Source organism: Pituophis catenifer, unplaced genomic scaffold, assembly GCF_029215685.1.
Source record: "Pituophis catenifer annectens isolate HBS135680 unplaced genomic scaffold, rPitCat1.0.hap2 SCAF_1, whole genome shotgun sequence".
NCBI lineage: Eukaryota > Metazoa > Chordata > Lepidosauria > Squamata > Colubridae > Pituophis > Pituophis catenifer.
The window spans coordinates 250,692,355-250,719,199 of NW_027256881.1; the positions used below are offsets into that span (position 1 = coordinate 250,692,355).

The 26,845-nt window shown below is 35.4% G+C and overlaps 1 protein-coding gene across 7 annotated transcripts in view; it reads left to right on the forward strand.

The window, feature by feature from the left end:
* Window positions 1-26,521, forward strand: part of PLEKHA7 (pleckstrin homology domain containing A7) — a 121,427-nt gene extending 94,906 nt beyond the window's left edge. For 4 of the 7 annotated variants that reach the window (XM_070933608.1, XM_070933624.1, XM_070933632.1 and 1 more), the window contains 14 exons: window positions 2,696-2,764; window positions 2,855-2,935; window positions 4,671-4,820; window positions 6,870-6,971; window positions 7,750-7,858; window positions 9,384-9,622; window positions 9,946-10,134; window positions 10,276-10,393; window positions 10,901-10,980; window positions 11,779-11,979; window positions 19,590-19,742; window positions 21,649-21,782; window positions 22,717-22,856; window positions 25,837-26,521. In XM_070933608.1, coding sequence (XP_070789709.1) covers window positions 2,696-2,764; window positions 2,855-2,935; window positions 4,671-4,820; window positions 6,870-6,971; window positions 7,750-7,858; window positions 9,384-9,622; window positions 9,946-10,134; window positions 10,276-10,393; window positions 10,901-10,980; window positions 11,779-11,979; window positions 19,590-19,742; window positions 21,649-21,782; window positions 22,717-22,856; window positions 25,837-25,859 — 1,788 coding nt within the window. In that variant the 3' untranslated portion in view covers window positions 25,860-26,521. Of the gene's footprint in view, window positions 1-2,695; window positions 2,765-2,854; window positions 2,936-4,670; window positions 4,821-6,869; window positions 6,972-7,749; window positions 7,859-9,383; window positions 9,623-9,945; window positions 10,135-10,275; window positions 10,394-10,900; window positions 10,981-11,778; window positions 12,038-19,589; window positions 19,743-21,648; window positions 21,783-22,716; window positions 22,857-24,772 lie in introns of those variants that run through there. The other 3 variants (XM_070933656.1, XM_070933615.1, XM_070933648.1) reach the window with 3 other exon arrangements.
* Window positions 26,522-26,845: the final 324 nt, after the last annotated feature.

The following is a 26,845-nucleotide window of genomic DNA, read 5'->3' on the forward strand; positions in this document are numbered from 1 at the left end:
AAATACTTATTTCTAGGATCTGTGATGCCTTGGATTGGATGCTTTAGGTTAGATTTCTGTCTTATTCTGCATAGTTTCACTTTACCTTGGATATTCATAGGAAAAATTGGGTAAGGTTGCCCAAATGTCATTTATTTTTGGGTGAATAATCCGGGGTTCCATTTGCAGCTATATTACATAGGTTTACTTGTATCATCTAGTATTTTCAAAGTAAAAAACAAGTACAGTTTGTAAATGTTGAACAAGTTTAAAACTTTTTAGAATTCAATAGATCACTCTGCTTGCATTTAGAATAAAATTTTCATGTAGTTATTATAAATCTTTCATGTAGGTCTTACCACATAAGATTAGGATTTCAGCATTGTTTTATTCAGAGAACAGCACAGGATAAGAACACAAGCCTTTGTCCTCCTCCTTTCTTCCTGCCACCTCAGTTTATGATTATGATTATTATTATTATTATCATCACTTCCTATTCTAAGCACATTGGGCTACACGCATTCTCTACAGTTCTCAGTCCGCAGCTACAGTGTCTGCATCCTTTCATTCAGGATTGATGTTTTTTATGATATGCATCATGAAACTGCAGCAAGGAAAAAAATGATGCTAAAAATATCATACCATATTCTGATTTCTCTGTTTTCATAGACTTCTGATGCCAGCTTTACCTCTGTAACAAGATATCTATATGTAAATTTTGTTTGAAACAGATAAAAAATAATGGACCTCTGATCAACATGATTTACAAAGTGCTAAAGAGCTCAGCGCAAGGGTTACTATCCAGTATAAATGTAAGAGTGCTTGTAACAGAAATGTAATCATTCCATTGCTTTTCGAGTGGCCGTCAGTGTTGAAATAGCTAAGCATTCACAGGTGTCTCGTGACATATATATAACACCAGAGCTTTTTGCAAGTTGTGTGATTTGGGGAGGCTTTCTGCAATATTATTGGCTGGCCTGATAGCGCTTCGTTTCATTTTCTCATGTGTTGGAAACTAGTGTTGGTGATTCCATTTCTACCTTTACAGAAATACAAAGCATGCCCTTGTGCTTTAATTTTGTTGCCTTCACAATGATGTAATTTTACATGTCTCGGTATTGGATATAATTGCATTTTCCCCCTTCAGTTTAATGTGTACCCTAGGTTTGAGAAAGGTTTTGTTGCCTGCACACTTGTATTGGTTGTATCAATTATATTCTGTTATGTCAATATGTAAGTTTCAATTTTTTGCTTAATTTAGAAAGTCTTAAAAGTACAAAATATTTTAAGCAAGAGTTTTAAAAACAGTACTTTATCACAATGAAAAGCATTCGGTTTAGTTATTTACAAAAGGCAATAAGCCTTCCTGCATTTGATAATCTGGCTTCCGTTTTATCAGTTTACAATGATGGAAACTTGAAGATGGAGCTGGGACAGATAGTCATGAATGGTAAATAGAAATAATAGTATTAATACTAGTATTTAAATAACAATTTCTGAATGTCCAAAGCATTTTTACATACATTATCTCAGTAGTTTCAACAGACTTCTAAGGTGAGTTTAGCATTATTACATTAGCTATATCATTGCAATCCACAGGTAGTAATTTCTGAAGACTCAAATTAATGAGTGGAATTAATTTTGAATTGATGATTTCCCAGCTTCCCACTCATGTATTTCTTTTCTGCTTCCTGAAGAACGAATAGAATTTTAAAATCCTTTGTTTACCACATGATGGTTAGTTCCTTGAATGAGTTTATGTGATTCTGTATAATCTTAATTGAGTTATGGAAAAAATGTTAGCTACAGTTTTAGAATAAAATAAAAAAAACATTAAAATTATCAAAATGAAATACTCTGCAAAGTAGTATAATATCTAGATCTGTATTCTGTATAGAAAAATGCAGGTAAGTTTTGCCTGACTGCCATGTTTAAGAACTGAGAAGCATTTCTAACAGAGGCACCAGTTTTATTATAAGCCTCTTGGTTTATAAGCTGATTTAAAATAACATTACATGATGATATGGTTATCCCTTTGCCAATGATTTTATTTTTCTGTAAGTCACATAAATTCTCAGGAAAATTGTAATGATAATAAGAACTTACTTCAACTTATATCACTTCCGATCTCAAATATATTATTATTAAAAGCAATATTAAAACTATGTAAGAAAACAATATAACACATTTCATAACTAATGTATAAAACCATTCAACAACACTCAACATAACCATTGTACAAGTTTGATTGCGCATTCAGATAGCAAAGCCTAGTGACAAAACCATGTCTTTAAGATCATGTCTAATCTCATCTCTGAGAAGATGATGTTTCAAAGGACGGGTATCACCACAGAAAAGGATCTCTACCTGAACCCCACCCATTGGCATTCCCTAACAGACAGAACTGGGAGCATGCAAATGCATATTGTAAATACAAGTTGTACGATATGAAAATTTGCCATATTGAACGGAACTAAATTTAAAGGAACCTCTTAGATCTAGCATTTGCCCATAACATACATTTGGATCAGGACTGATAAAGAAAGATATATATATACCTTTTAAAAATCTTTAGCTAATCCAGAAAAGCATGCCAAATCATTCCTAGAAGGAGAAAAACATTTTTTGCAGAGAAAAGGATGTTTTTTTTTTGTTTTTTTTTGCTATTAACATTTTATGGCTTCCAGATTTTTACTTTTAAATCTTTATATTTTAGATGACGGGGCGTGATACAATCAAAGAACGACATGCAAAACCCATCAAAATTGGAGAAAGCGATATTGATGTAAGTATAAGGTTTCTTCTTCTGAGCCTTGCAAAATCTCATTTTGTTTTATTGATTTGACCTTGTGTGCTTATATATTTTTATTTCTAGGTAAAGCTGAGTGTCTTCTGTGAGCAAGACAGGATTCTGCAGGATCTAGAAGACAAAATAAGAGCCCTTAAAGAAAATAAAGTAATCATATTTGCAATTAATTGCACCATCTTATTTTTGTAATATTCTGTTTTGGGGTTTTGATAACTGAAGGCCCATTTTGATTTTTGAGTATGTACTAAGTAAAACTAGAATTAGATCTTTGTAACTATACAGTTTATGATATAATTTATTCTAATAAATTATTCCAATTTATTCCAAGCCAAAAGTAAGTAATTGTAGGAGATGACTAGGCTGAGTCCGAGAGAGGGTCAAATGCATCATCAGTCATTAGTCTCTGAGCGCCCACAAGACATCTAAATCCAGCCCACCTTGAATTCCTTTCTATTCTTAACTCCCGCTAATTTCTCTAGACTGTTAGTCGTTCAGATTCTTGTAGAGAGCTTAATCTTGCAATAAATCTTTATAGTCTTTTGAACTGCCTGAATCTCCTGATTTCCCTGGTGCTTGACAGCAACATGATTACGTTCAACTTACTTATTTCATAACTTTTCTCTCATTTTAAAGATTAATTTCTTATAGAGTCTATATTAAATTCTTATAGAGTCTATATGCAATTCTTGTTTGTTTTAAATAACTTCCCAACTGGAAGGACACATTTTTAAAGAGTGTAGGAAAATACCTGAATGATGCCAATATATCTATCCTCATTTTCATCTTCCTAGTTTACAGAGAGCTGAATTTCAGAAAAGTTGAGGGTATCATCTCTGAAAGGAATTTTCAAAGCTGGGTGCACTCATTGAAAAACTTTATTCGTGGTCTCAGTTAAACATATATTTGGGGTTCTTAAAGTCCACAAAATAGCCTCAGAAGACTCCTGTAGAAAGAGGAAAGATTTGTACTAGATGTTTTTGTGTTAAATTGTTCACACATATATTAAATGGCACCCAGAAACAAACTGTATACTCCATCACCATTAACAAATTCATTAATTAACAAATTCATTAATATTCCCAATACTCTTTGGGAAGTCTCCCTAAATAAAATTAATTGCAGTCATTGAGATGTGATGTATATTATACAGACTAGATCTTTTTTCCCCCAGAGATATAATAGTTGAACAAATTTTCCTCACCTTCAGTATCCAAATCCAAGACCGGGTTTGAAGAATTTATTTATTTATTTATTTATTTGGCAGTATTTATATGCCGCCCTTCTCCCGAAGGACTCAGGGCAGCGAACACAGGTTAAAAACATACAATGATAAAATAATAAAATCCCGTTAGAATACAAGATCTTTGGACTTTGAGATAGATGGATGGGTGAAAAGAGGGAGACATAAAGGCTCCAACCCTTTGGAATGAACTGCCCCCTGAGATACGAAATATCCCTGATCTCCGTGCTTTCCGCCGTGCCCTCAAAACCCTGATGTTCCAACAAGTAGGGCTAAACATATGAACATGTGAATGTTTTTAAAATGTTATCTAATTTTAGGTTCTATTTAATTGGGCCAAACTATGTTATAATAATAATTTTAATTAGCAATTTTATGATGTTTGTGTATCTATATTTTTCTTGACTGTACACCGCCTTGAGTCCTATGGGAGAAAGGCAGTATAGAAATATAATAAATAAATAAATAAATAAATAAAATAAGCAGGCAGGCAGGTAGGCAGGCAAGCAGACAGATACATTTATATTTGGGGTAGAAAATTAATATTTTTAAAACACTAAAGGAAGGTCTTCTAAAAATTTTTAAAAATTTTCTTGTACACAGTTTTTTTTTTTTTTTAAATGTTTGAAATATTTTCTTTAGGATCAGCTGGAATCTGTCTTGGAAGTATTACATAGACAGATGGAACAATATAAAGACCAACCACAGCACACAGAAAAAATTACATATCAGCAGAAACTTTTGCAAGAAGATCTCATACGTATTCGGGCTGAAATATCCAAAGTATCTACAGTAAGTAGAAGGTGCTTTAAGAATTAATTTAATATATAAACCTATTTTCCATATCAAGCCTACTGGAACTGCATGGCAACATAGTTTGGTGGTTGATGAAGTAGGATTGGTGAACTATGAAAAACCATTTTCTCACCCTTCCCTTGCCAAAGACCTGGGTGAAGACCAGGTCTTTACTGCTTTTCTGTAGAATAGCAGAGTGGGGGCCATCTGGATTTCAGGAGAACCTCGTTTCAGAGGCAGGCACTTCTAAAGAGAGGATATACTTTCAGAGTACAAATAGATAACATTGTTTCATTGAAAGAATTTGGGTGAAATTCAGCAGGTTCTGACAAGTTCTGGAGAACCAGTAGCGGAAATTTTGAGTAGTTCAGAGAACTGGCAAATACCACCTCTGGCTGGCCCCAGAGTGGGGTGGGAATGGAGATTTTGCAATATCCTTCTCCCAGGAGTGGGGAGGGAATGGAGATTTTGCAGTATCCTTCCCCTGTCATGCCCACCAAGCCACGCCCAAAGAACCGGTAGGGAAAATTTTTGAATTTCACCCCTGACGCTAACCCTGCAAAATTGGCTGGACAGATATGTGGGAGATAGGCATACCAGGCCCTATGCCATGTAGGGCTTTATAGGTAATAACCAATATCTTAAATTACAATCAGAAACAAACTGGGCAGCAGTGGATCTTACAAAGAATAGGTATTACATGGACATACTGAGAATGCCCATCACTACTTATGCTGCTGCATTCTGGATCAGTTGAAGCTTCTGGGTGCTCTTCAAGGACAGCCCCATATAGAAGCGTATAGCAGTATTCAAGCCCCAAAATGACTAAGCATGAGTGATTGTCTGAAGAGCTCCCTGATCTAGGAAATGACAAAACTGGCACAGCAGATTAAGCTGTGCAAAGGCTATCTGGCTACAGCTCCTCTCCAAGTGGAGCTGCGAGTCCAGGAAGATTCTGTTCTGTCCCTGTCCCCACACACACACAAACAAAGAATTACTTGGCACACACAGGGTTCGTTATCAGGAACTTGGCAGCAATACGATAACCGTCTGCCAAGTGCTTTACTTCAAGAAAAGGGAGTGCTCCTCCACCAGGTAATCACAAACAAATACACACAGTTTCCAAAACAGTCCAGTTCAAACAGAAACCTTCAGCAGATTTAGGCGTTGTACAAAGTGACTAGCCAGAAGTTAGCTTTGTCCGTCACAGAATCTAAATGGCCACCACACTCTCTTATATAGCCTGTGGGGTGTGGTCCAGTGACTCAGCTTAATCCCTGGCATGCCTCCTCATCTGCTGCAAACGTTTATCTCGCCTTCGTTGGCGTGGATCCAGGAATGACGTATCACAGTCATCGCTATCATCGGAGACACCTGGCTCCTGGCCAATCTCCTCTCCCTCGGCAGACACCTGAGGCATTGCCAGAGAGGAGGGGCCTGGAGAGGGAGGCCTGGCCGGCTCCTCTCCTTCATGTTCGGAGCCTTCTTCCTCCGATAAGATGGGTTCAGGGGTCGGAGCCACAACAGATTCCTAGATTGCACACTAACCTTGAAGGGGTAAGTGCTATCCCATCCAAGGTCAAAGATAGTCTATCCCCAGCTCTGGGGGCCCCACTCAGAGCCCCTCTGTCTTGCTAGCATTGAGTTGATGTTTCCTCTCCATCCAATCCTACTCAGCCTCCAGGCAGTAGGACAGAACTCGACAGCCTCACAGTCTGAATTTGAAAGATATGATTAGGTATCGTCAGCATACTAATGAAATGGAACTCCAAAACAGTGGATAATTTCACCCAGTGCTATCATGTAGACGTTGAAACAAAAGGAAACAAAAGGAAACGAAAAGCTATGCATTTATGTTATATGCCATTTTTTTTATATTGTCCAATTTTACGTATACATAAGAGCTGTGTGCGTGTAGCCTAAAGTACTTTTAACTGTGTTTACACTTGCATAAAGTACTTGCTTAAATAGGTTCATTAACCAGCAGCTTCATAGCTTTTTATGGCTTATGAAAAGGCAAAGTGAGCTTGTTGTCTTTGTCAATAGGAAATGGAAAATGCCTGGAATGAATATCTGAAATTGGAAAAAGATGTGAACCAGCTGAAACAAAGTCTGCAAGAACAGATGAATAAATCATGTTTTTCTCAGGTGGGGCTATTTTCAATTTTTGCACTTTGCAATTCCCTAAATAGTTTGAAGCTTTAGTCAAATCTCATATCACTGGGAGATTTAATTTTGATGGGAAATAGAGCCTTTTTTTCCTCCAGAGGGGGAAAAAAAGCTTCACGTGCATATTATATCATAGTATGCCAGAACTATGTGTACATGCAAATATACCAAATCCTTATAAGCATCTGATGTCTCACTCATTGGCCAGTTGCTCAATGCTATGACAAAATAACCAATAAGACCTTTTTTTCTGGGATGACTAGACATCTTTAGTTTGCCAAGGAAATTTTCTTAGAAATATGAGTGTTCTCCTTTGTTCAATGTATATTATATTAATTTATTGCTATCAAATAAATTGTTATCTGCTGGTGGCAACTCATTTGGGGAGTTTTTAGTGATGTTTATGTTGAATACTGTTTGATTTTATAATTTGGTTGCTTATTTTATATTTTAAAATACGTTGTGATAGATTCTTGGGGATTTTATCCTGTTCTCTCCCTTTAAGCAACCAACAAAGAATCACAATCCAGCAAGCATGATAGATTTCCCATTCATTTCACTTCTCTGTACCTTTTCAGAGGCAAATTATACAAATTATATGTAAATATATATTTTTGTTAGAATGCTGAACAATGTAAGAATTGTTATATTATGTGTTATTTAAAGAAAAAAATGAAAGAAAGCAAAGAAAATGTCCTCGATTTCTATTTGTATAACCAATATTGGTTTGGTTCTCCTCACCCCACTTTTTCATTAGGAGAAAACTCAAATGCAAAAAGATTTGTGGAGAATTGAAGATGTTACAGCTGGCCTAAGTACAAATAAATCCAACTATAAAGTCATCATTGAATCTATCAAGAATCCAGGTAAGAAAGCTTAATGCTGATATCTAGCTATTGGAATATTATCAAATCAATATATTTATTTATTTATTTATTTATCGGACTTATATGCCGCCCTTTCTCCACAAGGACTCAGGGCGGCTCACAGCAATAAACAACAACAAGTCCAAATTAAAATTCAAACAATAAAAGAATCTAAAATTCCCATTAAAACCTCTTCAGTCCAGGCCAGCCTGGCGAAACAACCATGTTTTAAGGTCATGGCGGAAAGAGCGAAGGTCAGGGGCCACCTGGAACTCCAAGGGGAGCTGATTCCAGAGGGTAGGTGCGCCTACAGAGAAGGCTCGCTATCAGCCGACATTGTGTGCTTCCATCTTAGGCTAATGATACCTGAATCACAGTTTTTGTTTTCAGGCATCAGTAAATTATTATGTGAGAGTGTTAATATACTAGAACCATGATGGCGAACCTATGGCACGGGTGCCACAGGTGGCACGTGAAGCCATATCGGGCACGCGAGCTCAGCTTTGGCACGCATGCATGCTCTGGCCAGCTGATTTTCAGGCCTTCTGGGCCCACCAGAAGTCAGGAAACACACTGTTTGCGGCCTCCGGAGGGCCTCTTGGGGGGTGGGGAAGGCCATTTTCATCCTCCCCAGGCTCCTAGAAAGGCTCTGGAGCCTGGGGAGAGCGAAAAACAGGCCTCCTGGGCCCACCATGCCATCGCGTGCCAAAAGCGGGGGGAGCACAGGGGAGCGGGGCATATAGAATTATGGATGTGGGCACGCGTGCATGTGACCCTACTGCGCTCCCCCCGCTTTTGGCACGTGATGGCAAAAAGGTTAGCCATCACTGTACTAGAAACTTCATCAGGGAAAGGTAGCTTAGCTTTTATGTTGGAAACATTATGAATTGCAAAAAGTATGCCAAGTTGTTCCTTCTGTGATTCAGGTATCATTAGCCTAACATATAATATGGAAGCACACATATATTGATTTACTGATGCCTTTTGTTTTCAGAGGGACGCGGTGGCTCAGTGGCTAAAATGCTGAGCTTGTTGATCAAAAGGTTGGTAGTTCACCTGTTCGAATCCCAAGTGCCGTGTAACGGGGTGAGCTCCTGTTACTTGTCCCAGCTTCCGCCAACCTAGCAGTTCTAAAGCACGTAAAAAATGCAAGTAGAAAAATAGGGACCACCTTTGGTGGGAAGGTAACAGCATTCCGTGCGCCTTTGGAATTTAGTCATGCCAGCCACATGACCACGGAGATGTCTTCGAACAGCGCTGACTCTTCGACTTTGAAATGGAGATGAGCACCGCCCCCTAGAGTCGGGAACAACTAGCACATATGTGCGAGGGGAACCTTTACCTTTACCTTTGTTTTCAGAAATGGTGTCCTAAAATGTATGTACTTGGGTATTTCTAAAAACACAGTTTAATAAATCTTAAGATGGTTTCCCAAACACTAGTTTTACTTTCATACTGTTTATTATGGAGATAAGGGTTATTCATTTTTCTGAGCTACACCTTAATGTAATGTGTATTTTTCCAGAAAGAAAAACAGTGCCTTCATTTTCAAAACCTCTAGTGCCTTCATCATCATCTACTCTCATGTCAACAGACAGCAAACTTTCTACTCAGCAAAGTCCACCAACTAGTCCTATCAAGCCCTCGTTGGAAGTCAGACTTTTTCCTCAGCCTTATACACAGCCCAGAATGTTTTCTCCCTCCCTACAAGTGAAAAAAGTTGAACCTCCAGTCCAGTCACCAGTGAAATTAAAACCAAAGGTTGTAAGTGTCGTTATTCCGCCTTCTTGTAGTTAATGGGATAAAATGCACAGAGAATGGTATTGGATTTCCTTGTGTGTAGTATATGGGATAATGAACACTGATAATCAGATGTAGGTTTTTTATAATGCTCTTGATTGCAATTAATGCTTTGAGTTAATCTGCTTATAAATGGCTTGTGACTGAAGAATTTCCAGGAAAAAAAACTTGAAAGAATGTGGTATTAAATTCATATATATATTATTTGCTGTGATTTGAGCAGGAGAATTGGTTTATTCTCCACATGGAGCAATGAACACGTTTCTTTTTTTTAAATGCAATATTAGGAAGATGAAGCACCACCAAGACCTCCTCTCCCACAGCTGTATAGCACTGATGATAACCCACCAGCTGTTCCACCTCTTCCTAAAGAAGCTACAGTAATAAGGCACACATCAGTGCGTGGTCTCAAACGTCAATCTGATGAAAGAAAACGAGACCGTGAACTTGGACAGTACATAAATGGAGATTACAGGGTAAGCATTCCATCCCAGGTTGAATATTGCAGTTCAAACCTTACTGTAGTTGTAGTACCGTCTTCCAAAATGCTGTAATTGAAGGGAGGCGGTATATGAAAAATGCTGCAATCTAGTTTAATTGTATATTTATCCATGTAGGTAGAACTCCGCTCATATGTGAGCGAACCTGAATTGGTAACAATAGGCGGTGATCTGAGCCAACCTTCCATTGGGTTTTGTGGTACTGACAATAGATACCAAACATTACCTACCAGAGGTGAGTGAAGAGACTGAAATTTCTGTATTTTAGAAAGTCATGTTTATTATGGTTTTGCATTTCCAAATAATACCATTTGACACATGGCTGGGTTGAAACTCCAGATACAACTTTAAAAGGGCAAGGTTTTAAGAATCAATTATATGTATATAAATAAATATATGCATAAATCCTGCTCCTGAAACACTAAACTATGAAATTCAGATTACAGCATCTAGGAAATAAAGAACTATCATAAGAATAGTGATTCTTATTAAATCCTTAATAAATATAGTTCAATGAAGAATTGAGTAAGACATTTAGATGTCTCAATTATAGGACATAGTGTATTATGAAAGGAAGGAAAGAAATGCAGCAACAGAAATGTCCACATCCCTACTCCAACTTTTGGCTTTAAAGACTCCACATTTGAACTCATTATTTTTAAAAAGTTATCACAAAACGTAGATTTAACAAATACCAACTGGACTTTTTTTTCTAAGTAAAGATTTTTCGCCTTTTTTAAAGGATTATCTGGTTCAACTTCTAGACTCCATCAATCATCAACAGTTTCATCATATTCAACGCTTCGAAGGGATGCTTCCAAGGTAAAATATGTTTAATTAGGATGCCATTTGCTTTGAACAACACTTTAGTGATGTCATTTTGCTTTAGCATTTGATAATCCTTTGTAGTTTAAAATCATTTACCTACAAGGATCATTCAGATGATGAGTGCTTTAAGATCGTTGGCCTACCACATTTATAGATTTTTATAGGGCTGGGAATCTAGACACTGTTGCTTCCCATTTGAAATTTCTGCATATTTTCCCATTGCTTCTTCCTTTTTTTATTAGAAAAATTAAGGAGGGAAAGACAGAATTTCTATCTATTATCATTTGGAATTGTTCTACGTAGTAGTAACCATCTGTCTGGAAGCACCTTAAATCTGGGTTTATTTACAGCTCAAGATAAGTTTGTGGATATAGATCTCACTTTAGATTAGGTTAGTTGTTACAGTTTCTGTAACATAATTCTTAATTGTGTGTTCTCCTTCTGAAAAATTAGATACTTGCACATCATCCAAAGTATGTCCATTGTCTTGAAGAAAATTATAGTCAATTTTTCTATGTTACTTTCTTCCTCCTAGAAATTTAATCAGATATTTTTCCAAACTATACACTTTGCAAACAAAAGTTTGTAAAGTTTACATACTGGTTTTTTGGACAGTTTGCATTGAAAGAAAACAGTGAAAGGATAGTTCTGTCATCTTCAGCCTCTTAAACTAACATAGTTGTATATCAATATTGTCCATAGTAAGTTAATTAAAAAGTAAGTAGTTTGGAGTTATACTAAAACTTTTTTAAAAAAATTGTTATTAAACACATGTTCTGTGTCATTTTCAAGGAGAGACCAAAGAGTGCCTTGGAACGTTTATACTCTGGAGATCCCCAAAGAGGAAAAATGAGTGCTGAAGAACAATTAGAAAGAATGAAGCGACATCAAAAGGCAATAGTTCGTGAACGCAAAAGAACTCTTGGTCAAGGAGAAAGACATTCGGTTTCATCACGACCATTCATCCAGCCTGGTTCTGCAGACATAGGCTCAGTATGTTAGACATGCCTTAACAGGACTAGATAAAACAAAACGATCTGTAGCTTCTCTAGTAAGCACTTTTATTTGAGAGTGCATGTCACCTTGTATTATTTAATTATATAATGGTGGTATTTCAGTAGGTAGGGCGCGCATAACAGGAAATGGCTTCTGGCTATAAATATTGACAATTTAACCTAGGAAGTAGAAAATAAATTGGCATAAGAAAAGTACAGTGAGAAAGAAAATATATATATTTCAATGTAGATAAGTTGATTTAATCATTTTTTTTCTTACAAGGTTATGAAAGTAGAATACTTCTTTTCTGATTGCACCATAAATGAATGAGCCCAGTATACAATATTAGCACAATTAAAAAATATAGTATCTATGATTATGTTAAATAAGGAATTCATAGGTTATCATTTTAGGTTTTCAGAAATTTTATATATTAATATTAAACATAGGAACAAATCTAATGATTTCATATAGTTGCTAATGATCATATATGTCTAAGGTGTGAACAATATTCTAGAAAGGCTCTCCATTGAATTAGGAAAAATAATTCCAAGTTAAATATAAACTTGATTTCATCGTTGTCAATTATGCAAATAATCATTCCCACTGCAATCATTAATATTTTACCTACCCAATAAATATATTTATAAAAAAGAATATTCCATCAATACTAACATAATTCATTTACAAATAATAGCTGTAATCCATAAACATGATGTATTTATTCAGAAGAGACCATTCAATTTAAAATTACTGGGGCTGCTTTTTTTAATTGCCAAATAAAGGGTGTGTTGTTGGTCTTAGAAATGGCCACTGTCAGCTGACAGACACAGTGAACAAAGGTGCCAGTTTCACTCAGTTATCAAACTTTGGATAGATAGCAAAATTTAGGATTAGGTTACCAAGATGTTTTCCTAAATAAAGGAATGATCTCAGATAAATTCAGTGGGATTGGTTTCCTGTACTGTCCTCAAATCACAGCACATCTCCATTTTTTACAATTTGGAACCACAGAAAATAAAGTCAATTTAAAATTGAAATAAAGCAATCCAGTTATAACCATGAATGAAAAATTACTGCAAAAATGTAAGTTTTACTTTTTAAGATAGCCCTAGGAGTTTAAAATATAATAGATCATGTTTTTTTAGGATTATGAAAACAATTGGAGATAGCTTATGTTAGACTGTTACTGCAAAAGCAACAAAAACTTGCAGATTTATTATGATAAGCTGTGGGGGGTTAAAGGAGGGTCCATTAAATACATAATCATCTAAGAATCAAGCTAAATAATGAGAATGTATTCAATGATTTAAGTATAAGAATGTATCCAGTATATCAGATTTTGATTATTTACATAAGAGATGCATGACAGAAAGAAATCAGGATCTGATCATTCCAATAGTGCCCTGTCATAACACATCTAATTCTGTGTATGGGCACACATGCATGCATACACACACTTACATAATTGAGGTTAGTTTGGCGCTAATAAACAACTCTTCTGAACATATTTTTTTAAGAAATTGGATGAGTGTGGGATTGCAGATGGTCTGTCTTCTGCCCTTTTGATAAATAATGTTTCACATTGTATGTTTCCATGCTATTAGGAATATTATCCATGATAATCTCAGAATCTCTATTGTGCCCCATCTTCAAAGAAAACCTTTCCTTTTGGTAGTAGGAAAGTCATTTTATATCCTTGGTTCTTGCTTGTAATATTTCCATTCCCTGTTTTAAGTAAGAACAAACTCTGAATGTTATACCACGAACAACAGAGTTTCAATGTCTCCCACTTTTTATTAATACGTAATCAGCCTAAATCAAACCACTGCATATGAAAACCTTTTCATTGAATGTTGTAAACCTCTTGCAACTTTAAGACTTGTGGACTTCAACTCCCGGAATTGGCTGGGAGATTTCTGAGAGTTGACGTCCACAAGTCTTATAGTTGCCAAGGTTGGACCCCTGTTGTAGACCTAGTCTACCCTGCTGGTCCAATAGGGAACGTACAGTAGAGAGATGTCCATTTCCCAAGAGAAAATGTCAAATATTCATTTTGACAACTTCCAAACCTTCCCCCCTTATAGGGGGGAGAGGCAATATAAAAATGTAATAATAAATAAATAAATAAAACGCCGAAAAGGGAGGGCTAGAATCTGAGTCTGCTCAATTCTAGTCTAGCCCCTTAACCCCAATACTGGCTCCCATTCATACATAGCCTGTTTAAAAGTCCGACACTTTGAACAGGGGAGAAACTTACTGGTCTCATCCTTTTTTAAAAGTAAGAAAATAATGTTATTCTTTTCCCTCACTGTTTGTAGGATACATCATGATCTGTGAAAGTTAATCTTCAAAATGCCGCAGGACTTTTTCTTATTTAGGGTTTTCAAAACTAAGGGTTTATGTAATCACTGTTTTGTCTTTTCCTTTTGGCACACTAGAATTATTTATGCTCATCACCTGCCTAATTCATTGCACAAGATCTCTTGCTTTTAAAGTCACTCATCCTACATAATGTTTTTTTTTTTTTAGTTTCTAATTATTTAAAACTATTTCTAACTAAACTCAATTTCTGCCAGGCTTAATTGCATTTTGGTATTCTTTTTGTTAAATTTCTAATTTTGTTGGTGGTTATTGACTTTTCACCTTTGTGTTTCCATTTTAAATAGCTGTTTGGTTGCATTAATTTATAAGGCATTCATGAGCCATTAATGTAATAAGTAATTATGTAAAACACTTAAAGGAAACTGGTGCATTCAGATATTTACCTTTGCAGTTATATTTTTTTAAAAAATAGCGTTAAAACATAAGGAAAAAATAAAGCCCTGCCATATCACATATTTAAGTAGCAGAATTTGAACCTGATTTTTTTTTTAAAAAAAAAAACATGGCTCTCAAATTTATAATGATTTCTAATGCAAACATTTCATAATATTTTAAGAATTGAAACAATGTAGCATATTTTCATACCATGTTGGTCTTCATTTTTGCTGTAAAAATAAAAAATAGCACAGCCCAGGAAGAAACGAATTATTTACCCAAAGGGCTCCAGTGCACAAAACATAATGTTTGAAAGCACAATTTACAGCACTACAATAATTTTAGCAACCAAAATGGTAAAAATGAAATATGTAATTAGATTGCACAGTTTGTAATGTTACATAAATTGTATGTGTAAATCTACTTTTAATACAGTGCACTGATATTTTTTTAAAAGATGAATTTTTAAATGTAGTATGACATTAAAATATTGAGCAGAATACTTGGATTGTCATTTGGTTTTGATGTAAAGGACTCCGTATCAACAACAATAAAAATGCTTCCTAATACTGAATTCATGTATTTCTTCTAGTATAACATGTAGATTAATATTGCCTTATATTACATTTATGGATGCAATCAGGCCTGGCTTGAATATTGAGTAGGCATTTGGTTACAGTGTGTGCTTTAATTGTGAAAACGATAGAACTTTTCTCAGAGAAATCCCTCCATTTTTAAAGTCTGCAATTTTTATTTGTGCAGTTACCTTCAAATTAACTAGATGCTCCTATTCCTAACAAATATAAATGTAGGTATGCTTTGAGTGAAAAATCAAGAGCTTGTGCATGAATAATACATTTTTTCCCAAAATACCTTAGACTGGCTCTACAAAGTTGTTGCCCAGAATAAATAGAAGAAGGTAACCACCACTGGGTCTCCTGTGTTTTCTGCACTATTCCAGAATAAAATCTCAGTGTCCTATCAGATTTATGTGAGCTATAGAAGAAAGGAGGAAACAGTCAAAATACCCCCCCCCCTTTTTTTTCATCCAGTGGAGAAATCCTGAGTGAAATTCTGTCCTTGGGTATTCAAGATGCAAACAGTGTTGAACCCAAAAGTTGAGAGCAGAGGTCTGGGACCTGGTCTTCTATTGTGCAAATGAATGCTTCATACAGTAACACATTTTAATGTGATTACTGAAATAGGAATATTCATGCAATTGAGTGCTACACCCTTTATGACAAGTGGGACAGAACATCCAAGTAAGATAAGATAACCTTTATATTGTCATTTTTTTTTACTGTGAGCATACTGCCCACATTAAAAATGAAATTCTGTTGCCTGCTCTCAAAACAAAGTCTATATTTACCCATACCCTTACATAACACACATACACACAGACACATATCTGTACATATAAATAATATGCTACTGAATGAGAAGATAAATGATCCAATTATAATAGGCTGCCATCCCAAGAGCTACTATGCACTTTCTAGTGTAGGCAGACCTTTACAAGATTATATTTTCTTTTTCTTTGGAACACAAGGGGCCTATTTGTTGTCTTATAAGAATTCTGAAACACACTTCTTTCAGAAGTTCTCATGATAAAAACCTTATTTGAACAATACAGTGTCCAGACATCCAGCCTCATAGGGCATATTTTCTGTGGCCTATGCAGAGGTGGGGTTTCAGCAGGTTCTGACCAGTTCTGGAGAACCGGTAGCAGAAATTCTGAGTAGTTCGGAGAACTGGTAGTAAAAATTCTGACTGGCCCTGCCCCCATCTATTCTCTGCCTCCCGAGTCCCAGCTGATCGGGAGGAAATGGGGATTTTGCAGTAACCTTCTTCTGGAGTGGGGTGGGAATGGAGATTTTACAATATCCTTCCCTTGCCATGCCCACCAAGCCACGCCCACAGAACCGGTAGTAAAAATTTTTGAAACCCACCACTGGGCCTATGGATTGTATAATGCAGCTGAATGGGAAAATATATTTATCACACATGCACATTTATATGTCACAAATCCCTCATATTTCATTCAGGATTTCATTTATGTTATAGTCAAAGATACCCCTGAAATACTTGTAAATAAATGAAATACTTTATTACTGTATGAGTGTTATACAGTTAGCATATCTTAGTTGGAGGATGGTTTTATAGGACACCTGACAGTTTGTTTATTTGTTTGTTTGTTTATTTATTTATTTATTCATTTATTCAATTTATATGCCGCCCCTCTCCGAAGACCCAGGGCGGCTTCGTTAGGCTATTCTGATAAAAATGTGGAAGTAATTAATAAATTTAATGTATATTATTTATGGTAATTCTTAACGTTATTTCTATCATATTTTGAAAGTATTCAGTGACTATGAAAGCAAGTTTACATTGTGCTAAAGTTCCACCTCTCTTGAAAAAGCTAAGAAAATATTCCTAGATTAGCATGGAGTGCTTGTAAATAGTAAGAAACATAAAAGGCAGTGATCTATGTTATTTGATTTTAGTCGATAGTTTTCTAAATCGCATCATATCTGAAGTAAAAATACAATCTAAAATACTGGTTTGAAATGTTGATGGGCTTCATAATTTTTGCAAGTCGTTTAATAGAATAGCAACAGTTCTGGGATGGTTAGCTTGCATGTGTTACAGGCTTTCTACAACCAGCAGTTATTTAATTAGTCCTTTTTAAATGAGTCTTTGCAAGAAAGCTCTTCCTAATTTTAACTGGAAACTTTCCAATTCAAATTTCATTAGAACTTAGTTTCAGCTAATTTTGTTTTGTTGCCCAGAGGAAGTTGAGTCTAATTTTGTTATTTGGAGACTCTTGATTCATTCCCTTCTATCATAGGAAACCAGATCAGTTTTCTTCCTTTTGATCACAATTTATTAATTCTCAGGATGAATTATCTCTTTTTATTATTTTATGTATTTAGTATTTTAAGTCCCCTGTTTATTTCAAAGATCTCTTTTTTAATGATGTGATTTTGCTTGTCTGCTATCATCTTTTACTGCAGGCATGTAAAAATAACATCTAGCCATGACTGACACAAAGGTAAGATTGCTTTTATTGTGATTGGTAAGACGTCATTATGTGAACAAACCAATCCACCTTTAGAAGCAGGTGTAGCATTTCAGTGCTTTCTGTGTACTTGTATTTGGTATGATACACATTTATGCCAACTTAAAACAAATTCTTAAAAGGGATTCCACAGCATTTCTTTATCATTTTTTGGCTTGTTCCACAATTTTCAGTAATTTAGGTAGGGTATTTTGTACTTACCTTCAATTTTCCTCTCCCAATTTCCTTAAGTTCCCTCCCAAAAAATTATGAACAGGTCAAGACAACCCCCCCCCCACCATGCTATATATGTTCCAGAAAAAACCTAAAAAGTAAAAAAAAGGCTTTATTTTTTTTCTTCTTTTCTTATGTCCTTAACTCTTTAGCCCTATTCAGCACATCTTAGTTCTATGGGCATGATCTTTTACAACTTTCCCTTATTGTCTTTGTTTAGTAAGACTAACCAGTCTTAGGAAATTTAAAGAGTCCTTGTTGGAACGGAATATGTATTAATGAATTAACTCAAAAGTGATTTAAAATAAATAATCTATCAAATTCAGATGTCCCCTTAATCTGTTTTAAACTTTTGTGGTTTAAACTCTTGGAAAGCTTTTTGCTTTTAATTGTTTTTAAATCCTTATAATTGTTTCTCTACTTTTTATTTTAATCTTGCCCCAGGCAAAAGGAACACTCACCAGGTAGTTAAATTCCTCTGCTGTTTGAAGACCTCTGTAGCTTTAAATTTTTTTATAATCCAGATGTAAGTGGAATTTTAAGGAAACCCAGTGTCTTTAAAATAGGCTCTGTATGAGACTGTCAGCTTGATGTCTTCCTCTGCTCCTGGGGTTTTACTTGCGAGTTTCCCAGAGGTTCCTTCCAGTTCTTGCAGGTTTCCTTGCATGGAGATACTTTTGGAAGCACAAATGAGTGCTCCTCAAGGCTTTTATTTGTCCAAAGAAGCTCTACTGGCCCAGGCAGACCATCTGGCTGCCAATGTCTGCATTAGCTGTGTCTGTGCTATTCAGACATATGTTAGTTTGCCAGCTGAAGAGCCCAGGTGGCACAGTGGTTAGAATGCAGTACTGCAGGCTAACTCTGCCCACATCCTGGAGTTTGATCCTGATGGGCTTGATATTGACTTAGCCTTCCATCCTTCTGAGGCTGGTAAAATGAGGACCTGGATTGTTGGGGGTAATATGCTGACTTTGTAACTGCTCAGAGTGGGCTGTAAAGCACTATGGAGCGGTATATAAGTCTCAGTACTCTTGCTCTTGCTGTTTTCTCCACTTGGAAATTTCAAAAATTCATTTGTTTCCTTAACTATAGTTCAATGTAATTAATATGGTTACTTTCTGTTTCATTCACTTAAAGAATTACATGACAATAACTTTTGGAGACCTTGGGGCTAGATCTGATCCAAATGTAGGTTGTGTGTTTCTCATAGGCAAAGGCCTACTGCATTTCACATTTTGGAAGAGCTTTCCCCAAGGAATACATTTTTGTTCCTGGTCCAATAGATTATTGATAAATCTAGTTACCTCTGACTCCCAACATGTAAAGTCAGAATCTAGAATCTGCTATCAACTTTGATCTGACATTAGATTCATCTCTGCTGGTTGGAAATGTAGCAGAGTTCATCAGAGCAGCCATCAAGTGAGAATCCAGGAATAAATACTATGGTAGCCATTGGTTTCCATGTTAGCTATTCAAATGTTAAGGTAATGATAAACATTTGCTAATTTATTACTCACAATGGTCAAACATGTCATTGTTTCCTGTCTGTTACTAGTGGAAGAGGGAGCAAGAATTTGACTTGCAGTTATTGGAAAGAGCAATGTGTACAGAACAAAAAATGGGAGATAATTGGTTAAAAATCGACCCCGTGGCAGTAACAGAGACAGATCTAGAGCCCGAAGACTATAAGTTGGATATTAGCAAAGAGGTAAGGCTAATTATTGAGATTGCCTTGTATTCTTCTACTTGTAAATAAATAAATGCACTATTTCCCAAGCTTGACATACTATTTTTCTCTCCATTTGTTTTCTTTAGTGTTAATCAACAGTTTTCAGCAAGTTTTTAATTTTAAAATAGGATTGTTTTCTGAAGCATGTGACAGGGCCCTTTCTTTTTGGCATGTGTCTAGTAGCAAGAAAACCATGTTAGAAAAATGACTAAAATGTTTGAATCTGCAAATGAAAAATGCATAATTCTATAGAGAATTAGCCCACGCATCCTGTAGAGTTACAAGGATCTCCCAGCTCTCATCAGAAGGACATAAGCAGCATCACCTCACAAGCTCAACCCCTTTTCATGTCATTCTCACAGGCAAAAATTACGTTGTACACTATGATATTGCTTGCATCACTCTGATCCTCCCTTCCTCTGCTGTGAACACCAATGCTTACCACAGTATTAAAGGACTGATAAAATAGAGCGGATAAATTAAAAAAAACCACACACACACACACACAAATGTAATACTTTTACAGAATGGTATTAGAAAAGATTGCATTGTTTTCTCCAGTAGTGGGAAGAAAGTAGATCCCAATCAAAATAATTCATCAAGGTTCTTTATAGTGTTGTCCATCAAAAGATTAGCATCGCTCCTGAGGGATCCTTTTTAGATTCATGACTAATGCAACCTGTGTAGGTGGAGGCTGTTGCCAGAAGCAAGTTTGCCCAACTGGTTGGTGTGTGGTGGCTTTACAAGGAGGAGGGGGGAGAGGAAGAGGAGGATCTACTGATGGTAACTTTTGCTCTTTTTGTTTCGCAGATGGAGAGCTGTAATTACTCTTTAGAAGCTAACTTTAAATACTACTCAGAAACTGCACTTGGTACAAAATACAGGAGCCCACCTAATAGCATTAAATGCTAACAGCATATTATACATGTACTTGAGACCTTGCACTGGTTGCCAGTAGGCTTCTGAGTATAATTTAAAATACTCTAAAGCTGCATATGATTTCATTCCATGGTACATTCAGAATTCTGCCCTCCAACTAGAATCAGCCTGCCCGATTAGAATATTCCAGGAAAAGTTGCTTGTAATTTTCCTACTCCCCTGAAATTATGAGAGTTAAGAATGTTTCTTCACTATGAAACAACTTTATTATGGAGCTTTTTTTTTTGAGGTTTTAAATGTTACTCTGAGATAATACCATCACATAATTTTTTAGGAGTCAGTCAGATTTAAGACTGAATCCTGATTATTTTGATTATTATTTTTTGTTCCATGTTTGTTTTAATGCTGCATGTTGCATAATGCTGAGAATCTTAGAAATTGAAGGAAGGAAATCACCACAGGCAGAATATCATAAGTTTTGGGGGTTCCTCCCCCCCCCTTAACAATGTATTTCGAAACCTACAGAGCCATCTTGTGGCCCAAAAGAAGAATATTTTATTTCACTGAAACATTGAAGAGCAGACTAAACCGTCAGATTAACAGAAACTAACAAATAAAATTACTTTATTAATTCTAGATATGTAAGCTTGGGTTTGGAATTGTTATCTATATCTGAGGTCTAACTCCTGAAGATTAAAAAGTAACCTGAAAAGGTATCTTGATAACAAGAGAGAAATTCCTTCTTAAATTGAATTCTCAAAGTCTCATTATATAGCAACTATACCTAAGCATGTCCCTGAGATTTTTCTCACTGGTATTGTTTGTACATTCCTTTACAAAAAATTACCCTAATTGTGATTAAAAAGAAGACATCAGAGAAATCTGTCCATATATTCTTTTCCCCCCCCTTTTGTGTATTTGAACATACAAATGTTTTAATGTTCGGTATATAGTACAGTAAACATTTATAATTATTTTTGTTTTTTTAAAAAAACCCTCTACCCAGTTGTCAAAGCCAGACAAGGTTGCAATTCCAGAACGGTACATTGAGATGGATCCTGAAGACCCCCTCACTCCTGAAGAATTGGAAGCAAGACATCGTAAGGCAGAAAAAATTAGGCATATTCTTACCAGGTCAAGGTAAGGCTTTGTGCATAATTACTCTTTATTTATAATATCAGGAAACAAGAAAAGCCATGTTATACACATATAATCAACTTTATTGCTTCAGTACATCTTGTACCGAACAATAAATCTTGCTTGTTTCTGTATGTTATAAACATAGACCTGTAAAATCCTGGGTCTGTCTCCACCTTTTGCAGTGAGATGTTTCATCCAGAATCCTTTACTGGCTCTAATCCAAATGGCAACTGCTTCTTAAGGGATGTTCCATTACTGTAGATCCCTGCCAAAGAAACATTTAGTTGTGAATTATCCAGGCTGACCATCCCAGCAAGGTCCTTTAAGAGCCATTCTACTTTTTAAGGCATTTAAAACTTGTTTTAAGCCTCCCTATATTTAAACTTTTTGCTTTGGTGTTTGTTTTTTTTTTTTTTGGCTGCTGATTAAGGTAGCTTGCTTATTTATCTATTAGATTTTTAACCTCCCTTTATTACTTTATAAGTAACTCAAGGTGCAAACATGCATAATACTCCTTCCTTCCTCCTCCTATTTCTCCCACAAAAACCATCCTGTGAGGCAGGCTGGGCTGAGAGAGAATTATTGGCTCAAATTCACCCACTTGGCTTTCATTCCTAAAGCAGGACTAGAATTCCCAGTCTCCTGGTTTCTAGGCCAGCAACGTAACTACTAGGCTAAACTGACTTTCATTTGTTGATTTTATTATTTTTCTATTAGCTTCTCTGTATTTTTAATACTCTGAGTATTAATAATTGGTAATATATCAATTGTATTAATACATTGTAAGAAGTTATTATAATCTCCAGATTCATAATTTCAGGATAATTCTGAAGTCTTTTTATTTCCATGTATTCAACATGTTATTGGAAAGTGGTGGGGACTGAGACTACAGCACATTTTTATTTCTTTTCTTCTCTTCTTATGTTTACCCTAGTGTGCACAACCTACAGCCTCCAATTCAGGACAAATACATCTCTTCAAATTTAGATTCACAGCTACATGAGCAGGAACGCATCATTACCATATCATACGCACTGGCTTCTGAAGCCTCTCAGCGGAGCAAAGAGGTAGCAGGTACTGCTCTATTTATAAAGCAGTGGCTGTGACAATGCATTGTTTTAGTTACACTGCTACATAATGTGCATTTATACCTTTCTTCTGGGCTACTGTACGTATCGGGGCATTAAGACCATAACTTTTTGTGTTATTTAGGTGTCCTAATTGGATAGTTTTCTTTATGGAGCTGAACCACTGGATTTAAACCATTCATTGTATTAATCAGTATTCAGTGCTGGGTATAGTTTCCTCCTACTTGAGTAGTGATGCGACACAAAATTTTCTCTGCAGCAAGTCTTCATCTGCTAAGGCAATGTATAGATCGCAACATCACACATTAAGATTAAATGGACATTTTTCATGCCCAAATCTTAGAAAGATTTGCAGTCATCAACATGAGATTCCAGTTTAACCAAAAATTTGGTAGAAGTTTGAAGATGGAAAATGTGTTTTCAACAATGTGTTCCTCTTAGTGCTCTGTGAACTGTTGTGCTAGTGGGTTGTCTTCATATTGAAGGCAATCCTTGGCTCAATAAAGGAGCCCTTTACTAACCTATGCCTTTGGTGAGGCTATTTCCAAAAGAATCAGCATGGTGTTGGGTGTGTTACTTTGGGGTGGGGGGTTGCACTGAGACCTTTGTTTTATCTTTGTATAACACCTCATCTTTTTTCTGTTCACATGTTCAGGTTTTTTATCAAAAATACTGTAAAACTCATAAAAATAAAACAGTAAAATTTGACAGATTGATTGCACTATTCCAAGATTTAGAATTGGATTTGGCAAATTATTTTTGAAAATTTAGTCACTTAATCCTCCTAAAGCTTCATGGGTTTCAGATGAAGTTTTTTTTTTTAAATCTTTTTGGAAACTAAGTACATACAGAAATAGCAGATGAAGTTGTTCTTGCTAAATGGTGCTTCCTTTATACTTTAATCTTTCAATGTGTTACTAATACAGCATGATATTTTCATTGTATATAGCAGGGCCAGTATTATCTATTGCCTTAATTTTATATTTTATTAATTGATTTCAATTTCATCTTGATTTCTGTTGTGAGCTGCAGCACAAAATCACATCTACATTTATTTTGTGATGTCAGCAAATACTCTCTGATTCCTTTGATTTTTTAAAAAAATACTATATCACAAATTGATTATTGTAAAAGAGAATTGATTATTTGAGAATTGATTATTCTCAAAAAATAAGTCAGCACTCTAAGTTAATATCCATGGCAGATTCTAGTTCATTTTTTAAGGAAAACAGGTTCTACATTTATCTTAGAGAAAGACATTTTTGCTAGAATTATTTCTACTCTGATATACATCTTTTGATTCAGATAAGTAGAAAGTCAAGAAAGAACTCTAGGAGGAACAAAATGTCTTAGTGAAAGTGAACATATAAATTTGTTTATTCATTAGATTTACATCCCACCTTTCTTTCAAAGCTATAACAACTCTTGAAGTAAACCAAGCCAAGAGACAATTATTGGCTCAAAATCTCCCAGCAAGTTTGTACAGCTGATAGATTGAAGCTGGCTCTGATCACCACAGTACACAGATGCTCAAGAAATTCCACAATCTCACAATATCCTTTAATAGAATCTTGGTTTACAACAGTTTTCTAATGTGCTTGTTGGCACTCAACCACACTCCGATGGATCAGAGAGTACACTTCTTTCTTCCTTTTTGAGGAAGGCACAACAAATAAAATAATAAAATAAAAATGACTCGGTGATTTTCCATATTGTAGAACTAAAATTTCTTGGTATAGAAAGTACATGTTGATTTTCAAAAAGTACTACAATTCATACCAATGGCTGGCCCTGTTATCTTGTATTCAAGCCCATTAAGCTGTGTATATCTCTGTGTGTGTGAAAGAGGAAAAACACAAAGAGCAATTGTGGTGCCTAATTCCTTTGTATGATCCCTTCTAGCTCCGCAATTGATTTACCCAACTAAAGCACCCTCACCTTCTGTACCTCAGCCACTCCCTTTAAGCAATGGATTTCACTACACATTTGTCTAAACACCTTGAAAGTAAGAACTAACTGCTCTTGCTGCCTATATTTGCCATTAATGATATGCTTTGCCGATGTTGGATCTCTCTGTAAATGTAATAATAACTGCATGCAAACTTTAGTGATCTAAAGAATCTTTGCTCCTTCAGTCAAGAAAAGTAAAAACTCTTACAAGGTATTTGCAGAAATTGTCAAGAACTGCTGTGAGGCTGCAAGTTGTGTTAACTTCCTTATCACTATGATGTTATTTTAGGTGAAATGTGTACAGGTGATTTTGTAATAGCAACACCACATATTGAAAATGGGAATTGCCACAAACCGTGTGTCGGTGGAAACTGGAAAATCCTAAAATATTAAATAACATTTGAACAAATATTAAATATGTAAAATAAATGTTACATAATAAAATACATACTAATATTGGTAGCAGAAATAAAAAGAGCCTTCATTTCCTTATGCTAGGCCATAAATTGAAGAATAGTTATGGCAATCATTATCACTGAAATAAATCCTGCCATGCTTTTGGCGGCTTGCCCTGGCAATAAACCAAGTTTGTATATAGTTTCATAGACTTATTTCTTTTCTTTAAAATATATTGACTTTTTTTGAAAAGAAAATTATGCTTATTTTCTTTTCTAGGTCTTTTTTGAGTGCTATAGTAGAATTGAGTGAATTGCACATGTTTGGGAGATTTCTTTTTTGATTAAGACCGGTTAACAAAACAATGTTATTTTGTTTCCTGGGTTTTCTGGGAAGTCTCTGTAATATATCAAGTATATTAAAAAATCAGAAGAAAGAGCACAATATGCTTTACCACTATACGTTGATCTAATCTTACTACCCCATCATAAGCCGTTCCTATTCCCAGTCCAAAATTACCTCTGTGCACTATTAGCTATTAACAGCAATTGGGAAATTTATGCTCTTTAGTAAACTTGCTTCATCAATATCTAATTGCATTGTGTTTTTCTTTATGCTAGCCAAAGCAGTAACTGAACAGTGATTCCTGGAATGTGCCAGTAACAATCGCCTAATGAACAAATGCAACCAGAAAGAAGGAAGAGGCACCCCCAGGCTATCCTTCTCTCATAATTACTCTTATTTGAACACCTTTTATAAATAAGTATAGAGAACGTTTGTACAACAAAAAAGAAAACAACTTTGTATAAGAAAAAAAACCCCAGATAAATTAACAGCATTTTTAACATACTATATAAAACAGTGTTTCTCAACCTTGATAACTTTAGGAAGATGGACTTAAACTCCCAGAATTCCCCATCCCATTCTGGTGGGGGAATTCTGGGAGTTGAAGTTCATCCATCGTAAAATTGCCAAGATTGAAAAACACTGATATAAAATATGTGCAATGGCCATAATTCAAGCCTATGCAGATCCTGCTGATCAGTTCATTGATTTTAAAGATTTGATGTGCTACACTAAATGACAATATTTTTTTAGAACAAAGTATGTATTAGATTTGTTGTTGAAAAAGGGCTGCTTACGTTTAAAAGATTGGATGCATGCTATTGAAGATGCATCATTATATTCTTTGGATATTTTGTGTTTAGAAAAGAAAAAATTAAAAACCATTATCCCATTAGATAGATAGATGATAGATAGATAGATAGATAGATAGATAGATAGATAGATAGATAGATAGATAGATAGAGTGGATAATGGTTTTATGACAACAATCAGGTGCAATTTTATTGAAGTAATCAATATTTCAATAATTCCAGATCTCATACAAATACAAAAACTAGATATAAAATATGCAAAAGATGGACCACTTTGAATAAATTATATAGCCTATTATGATTGAGAATCATTATAGACTTCTGTCCTACATGACATCACTAAACTAGCAACACTGTCTACGTGTTGTAAAAAGAAATTCATTTTTTATATCATCTTTGAGTTTAGGCAATGAAATAGACTCGATTCAGTCCAGTCGTATCCCAATGTAAATGCAATTCTCATGCATTTTCT